At 43.9% G+C, this 19,221-nt stretch overlaps 1 protein-coding gene across 1 annotated transcript in view; it reads right to left on the reverse strand.

Moving 5' to 3' along the window:
• Window positions 1-19,221, reverse strand: part of snd1 (staphylococcal nuclease and tudor domain containing 1) — a 165,684-nt gene that overhangs the window by 120,108 nt on the left and 26,355 nt on the right. Inside the window, 5 exon segments of the mRNA XM_029462488.1 lie at window positions 1,965-2,106; window positions 5,687-5,759; window positions 7,333-7,443; window positions 9,740-9,840; window positions 16,552-16,653. Of these exon segments, the coding sequence (XP_029318348.1) occupies window positions 1,965-2,106; window positions 5,687-5,759; window positions 7,333-7,443; window positions 9,740-9,840; window positions 16,552-16,653 (529 nt within the window).

A 19,221-nucleotide genomic window follows, 5' to 3' on the forward strand; every position in this document is an offset into this window, starting at 1 on the left:
TATCTGAAACATGCATAACCAAGATCTGCTCTCGACACACCTCGTTATCAGAGACACGAGAGTTTAAAGAGGAAAGGTCAGGCTTCTGCCGTTTCATACACAGATAAACACGAGAGGCTTGAAGCAGCCAATTTATCATGCATGTGTCATTTCAAAAACACAAAAAGATAACTTTGAGAGGAGAGAGGAAAGTGGAAGGAGATAGGAAGCGCTTGGAGATTAGAGGTAGGAGAGATAATAAAGGGCCAGGTTTGTGCCCAAGGGCTTCATTTCATGTATGGTTAAAGGCTTAACATGAGTTATCAGATGAAGAAAATCATGCATACAACAACATACATGCACAGGAACACGGAGGCTATGACCCGCCAGAGAGAATATTTTTATCTCATCCCATCGCTGAGAGAGAAAAAACTAGTTGACAAGGAAAAGCCACTTACACGTGTATAGGGAGACACACACAGAGGCGCTCGTCAAGTGACACAGAGGACTCTAATTGGAATAGAGGTTAAAAATACAGAAAATAGGATAATGTGCATCAATCAGGGCTAATCCGGCCTAATGTGTATATTAAAAAGACAAAACGTGTCGCCTCATTTTCAGCAGATGAATCTTCTCTTCTGGGAACGACCTTAATCAAACGCGCTCAGAGGCCATCAGCTCTAATGTGCTTCTTAGGTTTTTCTAATAACCTTTGATTGAATAAAACCGTTCCAAAAAGGGGACCGACGACGTAAACGCACACCTGGCATTTTCGCTAAGCGCTTGACAAATTATAATAATGTACATATATACATATATTGCAGAGTGCTTATTGCCAGTGGTCATGTCAATACATTTGTGGCAGGCGGTGGACGAAAAAGAAAAAAACATGCAATTAGGAAAACCATCAGTGGATAAAGCAAAGAGAATCGGAAGCAAATGACAAAATTAATGAATGCATGGACAATTCAGCCACGCATAATTAAACTGAATCCGAGCGTTTGTCAGGATGTATGGCGTTTGGAACAGTATGGCTGGCAAGTGTGTGACTGAGATTTTTATTGCGACTATAACAAAAAGAGCATCATCCGTTGTGGAAGGGATAAGCATCCTCACCATTCCCATGATCTGAAAGGATGTGCAAATCATTGTCGGCTGCCAAAAGATACAGTCTTAGTGTTTTTATTGCTAGTGCAAACTGTCAAAGCGGTCGAGGAGCTGGAATAAATGACTAGACCTGCTATCTAACAGTGTGTATTTCATCCCATCTGCATCCTGCCCTAAGATACTGTTATTCTCTCGTGCTGAAAGAAGGGCAGAAAACGCTAAAAGAATGGGCCTATTCTGGGATGGATTATTTTCATTATCAGTTATTCTACAGATTATTTCCTTGATAATAGATTTGATCTACGACGTGTCAAAAAAAAATATGGGAAAATGCCCTTATAATACGTCACAACCCCTGGGGGTGTATTCAACTGGCTAAATCGATGAATCAACTAATCTTTGCAGCTCTATTGCTTTCTGATTCAGGATCTGCCGCTACACTGCTCATCAGGTAGGAGACAATTGCGTTTAAAAACCTGACGGCGCTAATGTTTCTAATGAAGACGACCACCACGGTAAAACTCAAACCACGTGGAGGGCAGAGCATTAATCTCATTTCAAACTTGGCAGAGAGGCAGAGAGGGGAAGGTGAGGTCAAAGGGCACACATGCATCGCGCCAACCCTGGTGTTTTCAAAGAGGGCGAGCTGCGGTTGGTGCAACATACCCATCTACCCCCCGTGGCCTGTCTGGCTCGCCTGCGGAGAGAGGTGCGAGGACGGCTCTGATCTGGTACAAGTCTCAATGTGCACGTACTTCTCATCTCTACTCAATGTAATGCCGATAAACTTTCACGTGGCAGGAACTAAAGCCTGTACAGACATGGTGAGCAGGTTAGAGGACACTGGAGGAAGTGACCTTAGAGAGAGCTCTACCTACCGGCAAGGAGGAATGTGATGAGGCAGGTTTCTTTGGGCATGTACAGCTTGAGGCGGGAGCCACTGAAGACGTATTCTACCACAGCTTCTGACCGGCCAGCCCTCTGCAGGAAGGGCAAGAACTGCTTGGCTTTCTGTGTCTCCTGGTGGACAAAAAAAAAGGGAAAATGAGGCTGGATAATACTTGAAACAAAACCCTTGATATAAAAACTCTGCAGCCTTATTGTAAGATAGTGCATCGAGTCAAACGTAAGGATGTGGGGTATTCTAATATGTATAAACGGTTACACTGTTGTAAAACACTTTTTTGATATCCGAGGCATTAATGATGCATCAAAGAACAAAACTGTGGACTTTTATTTCAAGTTATTGGCCTCAGTGAAAATGAAACATTGAAAATATTTGATACAAAATATACAGCAGCCAAAGTAACCAAAAATAGATAAGACCGGCTTAATGCCGGGCCGAATGAAGTCCGCTCCGCTCCTCTGTGACACGTCTGCTAACTCGTGCAATCAAAAATAATTCTCTCCCCTCCTGCCTCCATCTCTGTCTGCAAAGGGTGAGTCACTAGCGTATTGTTGTGCCCGTGCCAAAATTACATGCAGAGCTAAATCCTGCGTATTCAAGGCAGGGCTGCTGATGCAGTGGCAGATTCAAATATGATTTAAAAAGATAAGTCAATATGTGCCGCGTGTGTGTGCGCGCGCGTGTGTGTGTGTCGTGGTTCGGAGGGAAGGGTAGGGGTCAAACAAGGAGAGTCAGAACTTTAAAAAATAAATCATTCTCCATTTTCAAAAAGCATCGAGGGGATTGGTACACAACACAAAAGACAGTAGCGGAAGCGATAGATGCAACACAAGTCCCCAGTGGTCGCACATGCAAAAACGCACGACAAAAAAAAGGGGCATGTGCTTTAGCCACAAGATGCACCACCTGAACTCCACCCACTGCAGTCCAAAATAGCCCCTTCGAGTGGGAGACAACAGAACCAAACATTCACACAAACACATTCACAGCACCTGCAGTGAGTGGGCTGTGCAATCTAACTTCGTTCAAAAAAAGAAAAGAAAAGAAAAGAAAGGAAGAGACATGAGAGAAGACCTCATTATGCAACCTTTAGAGGTACGAGGTGAGTCAAGTGCTTTATCCACTCTCCTCCCACCACCTCTGTTCCTCTCCTACACTATACGTTTATAAACCTATCTCTGCTCTATTTGTGACTGCATCCCACTCAATGTACATAATCCCTTTCATCAAACCTTTACCACCACCAAGCTGTAGGATGCTGACGTATGAGTGTGTGTGGAGGGGAGGGGGGGGGGGGGTACAGTTGTGTGTGGGCGTGTAGCACAGAGGAGAAAGGGAGAAGAAAAGAGGGAAGGGAGGAGAAGGATGTGGAGGGCAGCAATGCTGCTATTTCGAGCCTTTAGAATGCTCATTACATTAGCCTAGCCAAACAACTGGCACACGCACACGCACACGCACACGCACACACACACACACACACACACTTGGGAATGCTACGAAAGAGGAGGCGCTGCAGCTGCATATAATGGCACTGACCTAAACCACTGACAGGGTTGGCACTAATAAGGGAGAGTTTAGAGGGGCTTCACAGTGCTGCTGTCACACACACACACACACACACACGCACGCACGCACAAATGGATGACACAGCACAAATCAAGTTAAAAATGTAAAGCCAGCCACAAGCCTGTGCTGGGTTACTGGGACAGTTTTTAATGAGTGAGATGTGTGAACTCTCCAGGAGGAAGTCTGGTGTGGCATATATTGCCTTTTGTTTTGTTATGAAAGTTAATTAATTATTAAGAAACCCTCCCTCCCACTGAAACTACTCCCCAAGTCATTGGTGCACATAGAATGTGGTCAATTTAGCCGGTTACGTTCTGGGGGGGGTTATAAGTATAAAAGGCAGTAAAACCCCTGATGAAATAGCACAAGGCTGCTCAGTCAGCACAACAATTCCCTGTCATAATTATTTTTTTTTACAGGGTCCAGTAATTTATCTGTCCTGCTGACACAATACGACATAGGGAGGTTACGATGATGACAACGTGGAACAGCATAACATCTGAGAGCAGTTATGCAGAGCAATGTCGGACTTATTAGCCAGACACTAAAGTCCTGTTGGCGCTAAAGAGCTTTAATAACTTGGCTGAATGCCTCTGTTGCTGTTTTAAAGTGTCACCCCCCCCCCCCCCCCCCTGCATTTGAACAGACAGAGCTCGTACATGACCAGCTAAAATAAAAACATAATAAAAACTATATATATATTTAAATAAAATACTTAATACAGAGGGCTTGAGTCATTTAACCAAATGTATCTGTAGAGCCTACGAGTATAAGTACTACAAGAGAGCTCCAGTGAGAGAGACAATGAGATGCTAATGTGGCTTATGAAAATGTATAAGGAGATGGCTAGTCGATAAGGACAGAGATACATAAAAGGCACTTGAATGATTCTGAATAAACGGATGTTTAAAGCGTTTACGTGAATTTTGTGGTTTGATAGCATTTTCACTTGTGAGAGTTTTATTTTATTTATTTATTTTATTAAAAGAGAGTATCGGTTGAAACTTTTAAATGTATTATTAATTTGTTTTTTTTATTTTTTTATGTACAGTTTAAAAATGTGTTCAATAAAAAGTGTTTTATTTCTATTTATTTCTACTCAACAAGCAATTTGTTGCATTTTAGCAGCAACTGAAAGCAGCAAGAAAAAAAAGGCAATTAATGTGCGAAAATAATACAATGTTTAAAAACGAAGCAAACAGCCAGAGCTGTACCTAGCAAGCAATGATGGCCATTATAGTGCCGCATGTAATGTCTGTGTGAGTGCCATCAGAACACTTTCCACTGCTCTGCTCTCCATGCGAGCTCATCTAACCCAGCCACTCAGTTTGACAACTTTGGACAGCTACAACACTGCAGCGTATAGCGACTTAATGAAGACTGCTCGGGTATAAAAAAAAAAAGTGCACTGCGACAGCCTGTGGCCATGTAGGACTACATTCTCTTGTGAAAACGAAGACGGGGGGGGAAAAAGGAAATTAACAGCTTTCAGGAGCGTCTCTGCAATTAATAATGGAACGAAAACATGCCCGATTGGAGGATTGGAGGAAACGGCGAGTGCGTGATGAGCAGAAAACGCATGGGGATCAAATCTAAAATAAAACAGCTCCCATAGTCCAACCGTAAAAACAATGTGTACCAATCGCCTATAACTTGTTACGGAGACATTTTATGGGTTCCCCGCGCCAATGTTCATTTTGTGAGCACTCCCAATCAGGCTTCATTAGCCAAATGATGCCTCTATCAAGCCCCCGGGCACACGTAAACTAGCTAGGACCGAGCACCATTGATGGTTTTATTAATGCCGCTGATTATTTTTAGAGGCTGCTTAGTTTCTTTAAGATGAGAAAACCGGCTGTGAGGATCAGGGACGGGGTGGCGAGCCGAGGATTATGGATCGTCTTCGGAGAATTACTGTGTGTGGTAGAACAAGTCCGTAGCTTTCGGGCATCGATGATCTTTGAGTGTCATGGGGATTGTGTGTTAATGAGTCTACAGCTATAAAAAACTAAATAAAAAACAATAATAATAATAATATCAGTGCATTTTTGAGGGTTTTTGCTTGGGAAAGCTTTCATTCCCTCGTGTAGGATAACCATACAACATTTTTTAAAAAAGGACACGTACCCCAGAGATATCCGCCACTCTGTGGATGGGAACCTCCTTCTTGCTGTGCAGCCCTTTCCCGTTCTTGATGGCCCTACAGTCAGTCAAACCACAAAACACAAACATAGCTCAAGCAGCGTCGTAATACATTGAGAAAGCACAACGCTGGAAGGCTTAACAGACCTGGAGAAGTGGGAGCTATTTGAGTAATCACTGTAGATACAAAGAGGGAGCCATTGTGGCTTTGTGAAGAAGGATGTAAATTCATACCATTTTCTTTCCCCCTGAAATGCCATTACGGCTCTACGGGAAGCGCTAGGGGGAGGGTTTTTTTTCCCACCCAGATAATCTATAGACGTGAGATGAAAGTGGAAATGGTGGAAGAGAAATTATGATGGAAGAGAAATTATTGTTAGAATGGAGGGATGGGGAGAAATGGAGAGACAAGCGCTGCTTCTTTAGTGCCAGCCAGGGCTTTAGTGATGATGACTGGTGCTAGTGATCGCCGCTTTAAAAAGCCTCAAGGGCCAAATGAGATGACCACTGCGGTTGCAGCTGTGGGGTGGAATAATGCCACCTATGGGTTACTGGGAAGCAGGTCATTGACTCTAAGATGGAGCGTGTGCAGTTAAGCAAGCATGTATATAAGTGCATTTAATAGCCTGGAGGAGGTTTCTGGACGACCGCAGGTCATTGGCCTCGTGCAGTGGGAACTAAAAATAAAACCTAGGCTATAGACAGAAACCTCTCATCAACTCTAATAACACCTCGCCAGGGACAAAGAGAGAGAGCGAGAAAGAGAGGTGAGAGAAGAGAAGACACAGAAGACGAGCAAGGCCAAAGAAGGACACAATTGAAAACGGCTAAGGTGGAGAAATAAGGACAAAATGTGCGACACAAAAGAAGGAAGGAAGGAAAGCGGGAGGAGGGAGCGAGCGGAGGGAAAAAAAAGAGTTAGTCCTATAAAAAAGGAGGCTGTGGCTGCATCTGCTCTACCTATAGCCAGCAGATCTTAATCTATAGCGAAGTAATAAAGCTCGCACTAAATCTCTCCACTGCACCTCCATATAATTATATTCATAGGGCCTGTGTGTAGAGAAGCCTCTGATATGGCGTCCAGCACTTGGGAAGGTGTATGTGTGTACAGGAATGCATGCATACATTCATATAATAATAATAATCTAAAGGGGGAGCAATGTTTGTGTGAGTGAATGTTTGAGAGCAACAACACGTTTTCTGGGGGAAATGTAGTTGAACAGCTGTGACTTAAGATGCTGTGGCACTGCTCAAATACATTCGGAGAAATAATGCTTGGCCGGGGCCATGTTGGATGTAACAGCAAATGTAAAAAGCCATTTGAAAGAAGAAGAAAAAAAAAAGCCCCAAGGTCATATCAATTCACTTCCTTATCGCAAGAGCAACATTTGTCAAGGTCATGCACAACTCGTGGACGGCAGAGTGCGAGCGTGTGCGTTTGTGTGAAAAGGGTTTGTGTTAGAGATAAGTGTGCACATGTGGGGGGGGGGGTTTATTTTGTTGGGGTTTTTGAGACCCGTTGAGTTAAGTGTGTAGGCTCAGGTAAAAGGGAGATGGAAGCAGTGAAAGTGAAAGTGTGTGTGTGAAAGTGAAAGTGTGTGTGCGTGTGTGTGTGTGTGCGCGTTACTCACCGAGCCTCTGCGGCAAGCAGCTCGTCGTAGTGGGAGGAGCGCTGGTCGTCATCCTGTCTGTATCTGATGACTGTGGCCAGGCCTTTACTGACCAGAGCCTCCGCTGTGTTACTGGAGGAAGGGGGGAGAGAGGGGGAGAGAGGGGGAGAGGGAGAGAGAGATTACTTTAATAAAAACCAACAAGCAAAACCCCTTGACTTCACATAGAATTCTAAGTGAGCTAGCTCAACGGGGAAAAAAACAAAAACATGACGAATCCCAAAGGTGGCTTTGCAAAGGAACAAAGGTCACTTAAATGTTGACATTGCACACTTGACTAACCACTTCCTCTCTGCGTTATGGATGTACTGAAGACAGGATGAAGGGCAGAAGGAGGAGAGTATTGTTGTACTTAATGCAGCACTTAGTGGCTAGCCCCTTGGATATCAGCGTTCTGGTTCAAGTGTGGACGAGAGAAATGAAGGGACATGAAGTAAACTCTGAAGAACTGAGCTTGTGTCATTAAGGGCATTGGTCTGACACTTTACAGCCCTGGTTATCACCAATAATATGTTTTCTACACGTCTTTCTTTTGGTTTTATTATTATATTATCTAAATGTAGACACATTTGGTATGGGATATCATACAAGGAGCACTTCCTGTTAGGGGTGGGTCATATCGTATCGTTCACCAATGTCATTTCTGATATGATGGGACAGAAAATCATATCGTGATGAAGGCAATATTTCCCACTTGGAATATGGCGTAATGACGTTGTGTCGTTATGCGCAGCAACAACAAGCACGGATCAAAGTAAAATTGCACTTGGGGGGGGGGGTCTAATGGTCTGAGCTGACAAAATCATAATAAATAAATAATTCTGGGAGTTAATAAAAGAGTTTGGCAACTGTTTGCATGTTTTTGTTTGTTTGTTGTTTACAAACAAGATAAAAAAATGTTTCGTTTTAAACGGTTAAGTTATGCCGACATACAAAACTTATTGTTGGAATTGTGTGGGTTCTTGAAATTAAATAGTTTTTAAAATATGTTGACGTATCAAGAAAAACCTGCAATATCGTGATATTATTTTTAGAGCAATACGGCCCACCTCTACTTCCTCTCTGCTCCAAGCGTGTTGACATTGCCACCTCGGCACAGCTTGAAGTATAGCGCGGCTTTATAAGTTCAACAGGCTACGACAAAGTTTCCTCAAAAATATGCGTTACTGAGCACCAACTCTCTCACCACAAGCAGTGTGAATAATTCAATACTCCATAAGACAGTAACGTTTGCCCCTCTGACCGCTTTGCCCTCCTGACCTCAGCATTAATGGGGGGAGGGGGGGGGGCCGTGCCAACTGTTATCTGTGGAGCAGAGCGGCTGGTGCAGTCGGCTAAACGCTGGGATGGAATTGGCTTGGTCGCGAGGTCGGGTCCCGACCTTTGTGTACGCACGCAGATACACGACCGTCGATGGCGAAGAGGGATGCATGTTTCATGTTTCAACTCTGCCTTGTGCCATAAAGCCCAGAGAGAGACACACAGACGGAGAAACCCAGAAGAGGAGTGCGGCTTTCAACTGTCGTGTGGGTGAAAACGGACTTCTGTTTGTTTCAAGTTACGTGGCATTAAAAGCTCCACTAACCGGGTTTTGATTCAATTTGAACCTCGGAGTAGTTTTTAATAACATTTAGATCTGTTGTAGTGTAGAAAATGCGTGTTTCTAATAGATAAAGCAGATTTCCTCTAAAGCGGCGTTTGTAGATGGAAAATAATTGCTTGCACTGAGGCGACCCTTCTCATGGAAATGAAAAACACAAAGAAGCCCTTTCCGGTTACTTTGTGATTCATGGTGAGATTACGAGTTCTAAGCATTTAGAAATGTTTATTCTGTGTCTTTTTACTTCAAAAAGAAGCAAACTTTGAAAGTTTCACACAGGGAGACATCTGGTGTAATTAAATTAAATGTGTTAGTGAAGTCGCTTACACTGACAATTAAATACTGTATGATCTACCAGTAAGGGCTTCCTTATGTAACAAACCCTTACTGGAAGCTTAAAGGCACAATTTGTAGGATTTATTTCGATTGCAGTTGGTAAACACAACATTCAAAAGTGCCTGAAGGAATCATGTTTGCATCATGTTTGCATGTGTAATGGGCGTCTCTGTGCGTTTGGGGAATAAAACCATCTTGGTTAGTTGTTGGGTGTTTTTGCATGTAAACAAGAGGAACATTCAAAACTGGCCCCTCGTCCCGGGCTCAGCGAGGGTTAGAGTGCTCGTCAGCGGGTGAAAGCCATCAGGCATGTTTCCTAAATGCGGCGAGCTCGTCTTAAACTGATGAATTGGATATAATAGTAGAATCATTTAAAACAATATTATAGAACAGACTAAAGTTAAGGTAGAGACCATTCAGTGTGCTACTTACATGCCGCCAATTGTGACTGTAGCGCAGGTGCGTTCTGAGAATGCAGGGGTGACTTCTCCTGGACCGGTAGCTGCTCTGATGTAGTCTACGGTCACATTGACCTAAAAAGGAGCAAAACAAGAGAATGAGTCGCAAAACACAACACAAGTACTGAAACAAACTCAAAGCAACACCAGTAACGGTAATAATTAGTGTGGTTGGGAATGTTCTGTGTGTGTGTCCCAGTTCTCAAGGTCACCCCCAGTCAGTGTGAATCACATCAGGCAGCACTGTAGATCTCCCTGGGGGAGCAGTATTAACACACTGTGGGTGTTTGGGACAACACACACACACACACACACACACACACACACACACACACACACACACACACACACACACACACACACACACACACACACACACACACACACACACACACACACACACACACACACACACACACACACACACACACACACACACACACACACACACACACACACACACACACACACACACACACACACACACACACACACACGAGAGAGGGAACAGTGATGGAACTCAAATGACCCTACACTGTGTGTTCTCAAAATGTCTCCCTGGGGATAGACTCCAATCCACCCACCCTGAAGATACAATGTTGTCACTCAGCTGTGTGTGCGCGCGCATATCTGCGGGCATGTGACGAGGAAAGCCCGCTTTGTGGCCCAGACACAGGCAGACAACGCTAACAGCAGGTACGTCTACACACAATCGGCTGTTTAAGCGCTACGCGTCAAGTGTGATGGGAGGGTGGGGGGGGGGGGGGAACTAAAAGTGGGAATCTGGCACTGGATCAAAGCTTCACAGCGTAAACACAAGTCAAATAGAGACAATGCAGACAGGCCTATTACAGGCACATGAAAGAGACGCCAAGCAGGACATGGAACGACTTTGGCTTGTCATTAGATGGACGGGATGAGAACATGGTGACAAGAACAAGGGAAGAGAAGAGCTTCTGTCACGGCAGAATGGATGTGTTGTAATGTATTGTTCAGCAGGAAGTGCTGTCTGCATCTCAAGAGCAGACAGAAAATTAAAAAAAGGAGACCAGGAGATGGATTAGGGTTGTTGGAGGCCACAGTGGCTGCACCCTTACATACCAAAGAGTATGCATCTGAAGATGCTATGGCACACAAATGAAAAAAAGGTGTTGGTGGGTTAAGATTTAAATTAAGTTTTCTGTGTTGGGATTGTCTGGAGGTAATAGAAGAATGGAAAGGAACATCAAGGAAGCCCTACGGTCAGCAGAAGTGTTTGCAACTCCACAAATTCTATTGAACCTTTATGAGACAGCATTGTAACCCCCAGCTGTATCAAATAAACATCCACTTGCACCGTAATGCCCATTAATAGCAACCATATCCTGACTAACAGTCATACCATCAGCAGCAGAATTGGTTTGTGATCTTGTCAGCCGTGGAATATTATGCAATATCCTCGCTTTTTAAAACGCATCCAATTTCATTTAATTTTGTAACCATGCAAAATAACCCATTCCCATCGTCTTGAAGGAAATTATTTCATCCTCACTCCCACATCGAAGCTGTTCATTTCCTCGCAGCCCAAAATTGACAGAGTTTCATGGTCTAGTCAGCTTCATTGAAAAGTGAAGCCATTCCAATGAAGGGAAAAGAACATTTGCTCTGTTCTTGGTTACATTTTTGTTTTATGGCTCAGCATTGCCCGGCCTGTGTTATTGAATAGTGGGACAAAGTTGGCTAGAGAGGACAAAATGAGACCAAATTAAATAGGAAATGGGAAAAGCCAACGCAAAAAAAAAAAGAAGAGAAGATTTGAGGAGGAGATTGAAACCCACAAGTAGTATATAACGCAGGAAGCCATAAGGTGTGAAACCAGTAGTTCCCCATTAAGCAAGGTGATGACAGATTATAAACTTTGACCGAGCGATGTTAGATTAGAAGAGTTCCAGACCCATTCTCCACGGGCCATCTAACCGATCTCCTGATAAGGCAAAGCCATCTATAAAAGAACCCCCCTTCCCCCCCCCCCCCCCCCAGAGGAGAATGAGACAGAGCGGGAGAGGCAGTGGATGGATTAGAAAGTGGGGGAGTGATAAGGACAAGGACAGCAGGACACGTGTGAGACAAAATGTTTTTGTTCTGCTGAGGGGACGAGCTGCATGGAGAGATTCGGTTTGCTCTGCCTGAAGGAATCACGTTGGCAACATGTGTGTAAGTGTAATGGTGCGTGTTTGGGGAATAACATTTTTTTTTATTTACATTGATGCATGCAAAAATGAGTTTCGTTAGAGGTGGTCCTAATTGACACAACAAAGAAACAGCTAATGCTGAACTATGATGTGGTAAAGATACGTTGGCGTGCCGTATTGTGAGCAACAGTCATCATAGCCCAGCTGTTCATTTCAATACAGTGTAGGAGGTTTTAAGTTTCCCCAAACTGAAATAAGCAACTGTCACCTGCACATCTTTATCTAACCGAACCACAGAGGGGTTCAATATGTTAAACTGATCTGTTAACACACTTTTAAAAAGTGATATATTGGCGTATATTGACCAATATGTACAAGTGGAAACGAGTATGATCGCAGTTCAGGTGGCACGGCTAAAGAGTGCTATACTAAACATGCGTCTGCATTAGACATGCACACAGGTGTTGCTTCAGCCTCACACTGCCCAGTGGACATTAGCCAACCACATGGGTTTGAATTAAAAAAAAAAAGATCTTGGGACATCTCTTAATGCAACAACGTTAAAGATAATGAAGTACTGAGCTGGGAGGAAAGAACCCCAGGCTGGGACAGCACGACGTGGAAGATAGAAGAGGGAAGGAGGCAGAAGAGGGAGCCCCATCTGGATTTTCAACCATGCTACCTGGTGACGCTTAGGCGTACACGATTTGCATCATCTTGAACACACACACACACACACACCACCCCGAAGCTTTCCCCGACATCAAGTCTCACAAATGCACACCAGATCAAATACCACATTGCACACACGGCATTCTCACTCTCATGCACACCAATAAGAGGGGAAAGCTCTGGCGCTAACAGTACTACACAAGCAGCTGCATAACAGGAGCCACTTTGAGCACGCAGGATTATCCGAATGTGCTCAACCCTGATAAGTGGCTTAATGCAACATTTCCAGTGGACTTTTTTTTTTCTGCTGAGGCTGAGACCCAGGCGCACAAGAAGCGCTACTTATAAAGTTAGCCAAATCGAGCTTTTTGGGATTATGTCACCATGCAAACGCTGCCATTTCAATGGGGGTGGGATATATATACACGAGAGAGAGGGAGAGAGACAGACAGACGTAGAGCTGGAGAGAGAAAGGAGAAAAAGGAAAACGCCTCAGTGCACATTTAGCTAACCTTAACAGAGATAGTTCAGGAGATGTTTTCTGACATAAGGCAACATGACTCACTCAGGGATAGTTCATAGTTATAAGTTATAGCCACATTTATGTAAAACAAGAGCATATACCTTAACCACCACTTTAATTACCGCAAGTGAAAACTTTGTATCAACTTCTCTCATGTCTCAAGTGGGTAAAAAAAAAGAAGAAAAGGAAATGATGAGTTCCATCAACACAAAGTGGATCATGGTTGTACGGTTGTCGGAGTCGATGCTGTGAACAAGCCTTCATCACGACCTGTAGCTGTAAAGTGATCTTTTACAGACTAGACCGGGTATTGCACCGATTCCTTTCTGCCTCTGAGAGCTATCAAATACAGAAAGGCAGTCTTTTGAATATGGATATTAGATATGCTTTATGAAAGATCAAAAGCACCATACTCTCCTTATAGAGATGAAGGTTTAATAGAAAAAAAAAGTAATGTAGCTTTGTTCCCCTAAAGCGGCGCGGTGGCATTGGGGCTTTGAGCTTTTGCTCAGCACACTGAGACTCGTAGTTCATGCTTAGTCACGTCCTAGAAGGTTTTTGTCGGGGGGAAATCAGCTCGCTTCCAAATGCATGCAATTGCTGCATTTGTTCGGCAGACTCTGAGCTTTGGAAATGGAATATTGTCAGGGGGAATACCTGCAGGTCAATCTGATCATTTAACCTTGTGACTGGATGGGGACACATTAGATTTGGTCAGGTCCAGTTTGAGCTAGATGACTCAGGAGATACACCTTTCGTTATCTGCAGTCACACATCTGTATGCGACTCAAATTCTCTTCCCGTTTTCTTTTTTCCAGGAAAGACCCAGACCAGACAGAGTATTCCCTTTTAAATCCACCGGGTCATGCCCAATTACCCCACTGTTAAGGTAAAATCTCTTGTCTCGGTTTGTGTCGGAGAGAGAGAGAAAAAAGAAAAGATAAAAGAGGAGCTCTCTGCAGCAGAATTTCAAGGAGAGCAGTGGTCTTAGAGTCATCTACTAATGCTTACTGCTCCAAATCTGTCTCTATAGAGCTTAGTGTTCGGAGACAGGATGACAGTAAGTGGGTCGACTAAACTCCTCTCCTTGTTGGAGTGCAACATGCATCTGTACACTTGTGCACCTACCTGCATCCAACTTGACAACTCAAGTAGGCCAAGGTAGCATAGATTAACGTTCAAACTCTGAGGGTTAAGTAGTGTGCTCGCAAATAAACATTCACCCATAGAGAGGACTGTGATCATTTCCTCCAAAATGACATTAAGAGTGATGCGGTTACCTTAAAAAAAAAGAGAAACAGCATTTAAGTTTTTAGGGCTTCTAATTATAATAAATAAAATAAAAAAAACTGTGACAGGAGGGCTTAATTCAGAGGATTAGCCTCGTGATTTAGCAACAATAAAGCAACGTTCCAGCACTCTTCTGTTATTGATTTTTCAGATTGAGGAAGGAGGAGGCTGCACGGCTGGAAAATGGGCAAGAGCCCTCCACTTAAAACTAACTCACTTCTGAGAGCCTATAAGTACACCCCAGGGAGACCCAAGTTTAATAAAAATGTAGAGGAATACAGTGGCGTGTACTGTAAATATATACACACATCTCTGTGGTTTAATGACGGCGAAGGGAAGTGTGAAACGTGTGTGCATGTCTTAGTGCGGGCATGATTATTATGCACTGATTTATTTGATTAGATTTTGATTGTTCCCTTTCTGCGGCTTGCTTGCCATTGGTGATAGCGTGAGTAAAGACGGCCACAGTAGACAGATGTCGGTTTGCGTGCGTGTATACATGCATGTTTCTGACTAAATGCCCATATGTATGTATTATAATGTGATCTACATGCATGTACACACACCAGAAACAATGACATTCACTTATTATACAGCTTGATAAAAGGCTTGGTGTTAAAAAAAAAAAAACAGAGCTACGTACATTTTAATGGCTAATGGGCTATTTTGCACAGCATTTTCACACCTTGACAAGGCTATAGTCACCCTATGCCTATCACACACACACACACACACTCATTATCCGTCCAACACAAACACCACAAATAAACAGCCGAACCATTATTCTCGCATCACTCGTCAAAGGCCAGCTCACGGCTGAATTTTCTGTCATTATAAAAACATTAATGAGGATGATTAAAATGGCTATGATGAGAGGCTGGGACAGGGATATGAATCTCACTCCTGCACTGAATGCCAAAAGGAACTCTCTTGGCTTTGAGTGGGTGTATGTTTGTGTTCATCAGGATCGTACTGCAAATGTTTCTTTGTTCCGTTTTTAGTGTGCGTGAAATAGGAACCAGGAGGTTTTTTTGTCTTTGGACTCCTGAAATGTGTACATTTGTTCAGTACATTCTCTCGCCAACAGAAACACAGGCTGAGATTTGAGAGAAGAAGAAAAAAAAAAAACACTGGACAATTGATTTGTGGAGGTTTAAGCGCCAAAATCTGATACTTGGGAGTCGGCTGCAAAACAGTATTGAATGTATGAGGAAAACACTGACTAGGGACGTCATTTTCTCAGTATGATTGTGCATCATTTTAGTCGTTTCCAAACAAATCGGCACTTACAAAAAAAATCAATTTCCAAGAAAGAATCCAATCGTTTGCAGCATTATTCCCATTATAATGTGGCCCCTTCCGAGTCTGACAAGTGGTAAAAGTTTGCTATTTGGAAAAACATAAACCATCATTCAACTCAGGCGGTGGACAACAGCTCCAGGCGTGCCTGTGAGCAACAGCCGCCTTCTCTCCCTGTGCCATTACTGCCACTGTACGTTCAATGACAACGATGTAGGCGTCATTTTTCTGATTTACCGAGAGAATCTGTGTGTGCTGAAAACTTTAGTTTGAAATGTAAAGTTGGCAAACTTAGAATAGTTATAACTTAAATCATTTCAATACACTTAACCTAATCGGAGTCAGTTTAAGTTCCGTCTTTCATAGTTCATCTATTGAAATTTAACACACACAAAAAGGCAGATGTGCAAGCAGTGGTGTGTGTCTCGAGTGCTTCTGCTGGGTCAGATGTGTGTAAATCATAGCAGCCCCCTAGGTGTACACACTCGGTAGATCAATAGACATAAGAGGGGGAAATCAACACTGCTTGTTTAAAGGGTGCGTCCAGGCCAATACCGAGCCACAGGGCATCTACCGAGAGTACTTGGTATTCAAACAGAGAGGGAGAGGAATAGATACTTAGCTTAGGGCTTTAGAAATGTGTGTTTGGCTACCGGTGCGGGGGGGGGGGAAGGGTGTCGGAGCGCATGTACAGCCACTGGGGGGAATCCCTATTTAGAGCTATTGTTTAATTCATTAAAAGCTGATTAGAGCTAAATCAAGTTTGTTCGCATACACGCAGGGAGCCAAGAAAGTGATTGGGAGCTTTCAATTTCTGTCACTGGTTCTTACCTTTTTACCAATCAGCTTCTTCCTCAGGAACTCACGGGCCTCGAACATGTAGGGGATGTCGTAGAGCGGACGGAAACGTTTGTCTTTGTCCTTGTTCTTCTCCTGAATAGAGACGAGGGGGGGGGGGGGGTAGAAGGGTCAGGAAGTGGATGTGGGGAGAGAGAGAGAACAGAGAAGAGAGATTATTCACATTGCACTTTCAAAGCTGCGTGGCTTAACATATCCGCTGCAGATGCAGACCTCTGAGAAACATGCACAAACACACAGAAACAACCCCCCACCTCACGCATACAGACATAAACACAGATTCACACACACACACACACACACACACTAGGCTTGTTTGTTCCCGCTTTCCCTTCCACTTCAGATCTGGACTCACGCACAGTCGCACAAACACCTTATCTCAAACACTCTTGCTGTCAATACCGACTGACTCACTGCACCCCTCCCCCCCCCCAAAAAAAGAACAAAATCAAAGTACCACCAAGGACACGGATTCAAACAACCAAGGCAAAGACACGTTGTGTTAAACTGATGCACAAAGGCGAGCCAACACTATGTGCATACACAGATGTAGCCACACGTACACTCGCACAACTGCACACAAAAACTTCCCTCAATACGCTCTCCCACTCTGACAGGAGCGGGCCACAAATAAATCCCATTTGCATTTTCAAAAAAGGAGGCTGATTTTGTGTGTCTCTCCCAGTGTGAAGCGACAAACACACACACACACACACACACACACACAGTGACAGGTGCCATTTTAGTAGGGGCGGGATAAAATATAATACAGCAAATGACAATGACGCAGTGGGAAAATAAACGGCAGGCGCCAACAGGAGGGAATGAGGCTATGAATGACAATACCAGTATGCTCGCCACCCCTGCCCCTCCCACACTCCTCTATGAACGCCATCATTATCTGCCATACAAACAGAAGTAACACTCTTCCAAATGAACACACGGGGTTGGATTAATTCCTCATTTCCTCTCCTCTTCAATGGTTTCCATTAATTTTTAATGCCTCTCCAGTTGTTCGGAGCCGCCAGGTGTGGCACACAGCTGGGCTGATGGATGCGGAGAGAACACATGTGGAGCGCAGGGTGTGTGAGCATGTGTTTGTATGTTCGAGCATGTGCGTATGGCTTCATTAAGGGCTTTAAGATAAATCTTGTGGGGACAAGCGCCGCTGGTGTTAGCCAGAAAAATCCTACACTAAGCAATGTTTCAGTGACAACCTTTCCTTCCAACACACGGTTAATATTTAGAGTAAGTCTCAACATGACTGAACAGAAGGCCTGCTGGATCGGCCGTTGTAAAAAAGGAGCTCAGCAAACTGCCAAATGCACCAGCCAGTTCCTTTAACCTTGGCGGGAATGTAATAACCTTTGAGTTTAATAGCTTTCCATCTTTCTTTTCTTACTCCCTCACTGCCATCCTTCTCCACTTTCTCCAGCGGAGTCAGCACAGCATGGAACCTCGGAGGTGAGTTAATCTCACACATGGCCAGTGGAAATCCCCTACCGCTCAGCCAAGAGCCGATGTCCTCCATTTTGTGTCAGTCGGGGCTTATTGTCAGGGTCTTTCATCCCTACCAAGCCAGTTGCGGTGGGATGATGGGGCCTTTTAGGAGCACCGCCAGACAGGAATCCTGCATTTTGTGCCTGAGCGGCGGACTTAGCCGTCCACTGCTGGGGATGAGGATAACTTTTAGCGAGCTGGCACTGCTTGGGTGAAATCCTTCCTTTGGACCATATTATCTTAAAGTCATTCATTAAGACTGGATAATGGTGTGTTTGCATCCTGAGAGGCTTCTACATACACACACACACACACACACACACACACACACACACACAGCCTAACCGTGGTAGTAGTCCATTTTGGAGGGCATTAAGATTATGACAGTGAAAACAACAGGATCCCTTCAACGGGGGAAAGTACAGAACGAGCCAAAGAGGAAAAAAAGGCGGAATAATTTTTAACTAATAAGCGGTTTCACGGTGGAAAGGTAGCCATGTCACTGAGGGCAACGAGTGTAAATGCCAGCCCTCTATGCCAATTAGGCGCAAGGAGTGGAAAAGCAGATAAGGAGGACAAACGGTACTTCTCCATCTTTGAGAAGGTCCATGGGGAATGAAGCGAAGCTGAGTCGAAGACGGCAAGGTGAAAGAGTCAAAAAACAAGAAAATGAGAGGACATTTTACAACTAAATAAACAGGCAGTCATAGGAATCAATGATGCCAATTGATTGCAACACCTGTCCAATATTTCACAATGGGTCTGGTCCGCTTTGTGTTCAAGCTACAAAAGCGTCCCCATCAGTCGCAGAGCTATTCAAACAAGGGACACTAAGCATTTTGCGACAGCTAAGTGCAAATCAAACTGTTGAAAATAGAAATTGCCAATCAAACAAAGAAAAAAAGGTACACAAGGCTGTTCCACGCCGACGAGTGTCTGAAAACAGACGGTGACAAGTCGAATTATTCAAATGTAGTGTCCGGACTGAGATAAACGGACAACATTACCATCGTTAAATTACTCAGACACGACAAACTGTGTACACCATCCTTAAACTGCAGTTGCAGCAAGGTTACAGAAAGAGGAGAGAGTCGCTGCTACGTCTCAACCGTGACCCAATAACAACAGTTTGCTCTCACTATC

This window comes from Cottoperca gobio, chromosome 23 (genome assembly GCF_900634415.1).
Source record: "Cottoperca gobio chromosome 23, fCotGob3.1, whole genome shotgun sequence".
Classification (NCBI taxonomy): domain Eukaryota; kingdom Metazoa; phylum Chordata; class Actinopteri; order Perciformes; family Bovichtidae; genus Cottoperca; species Cottoperca gobio.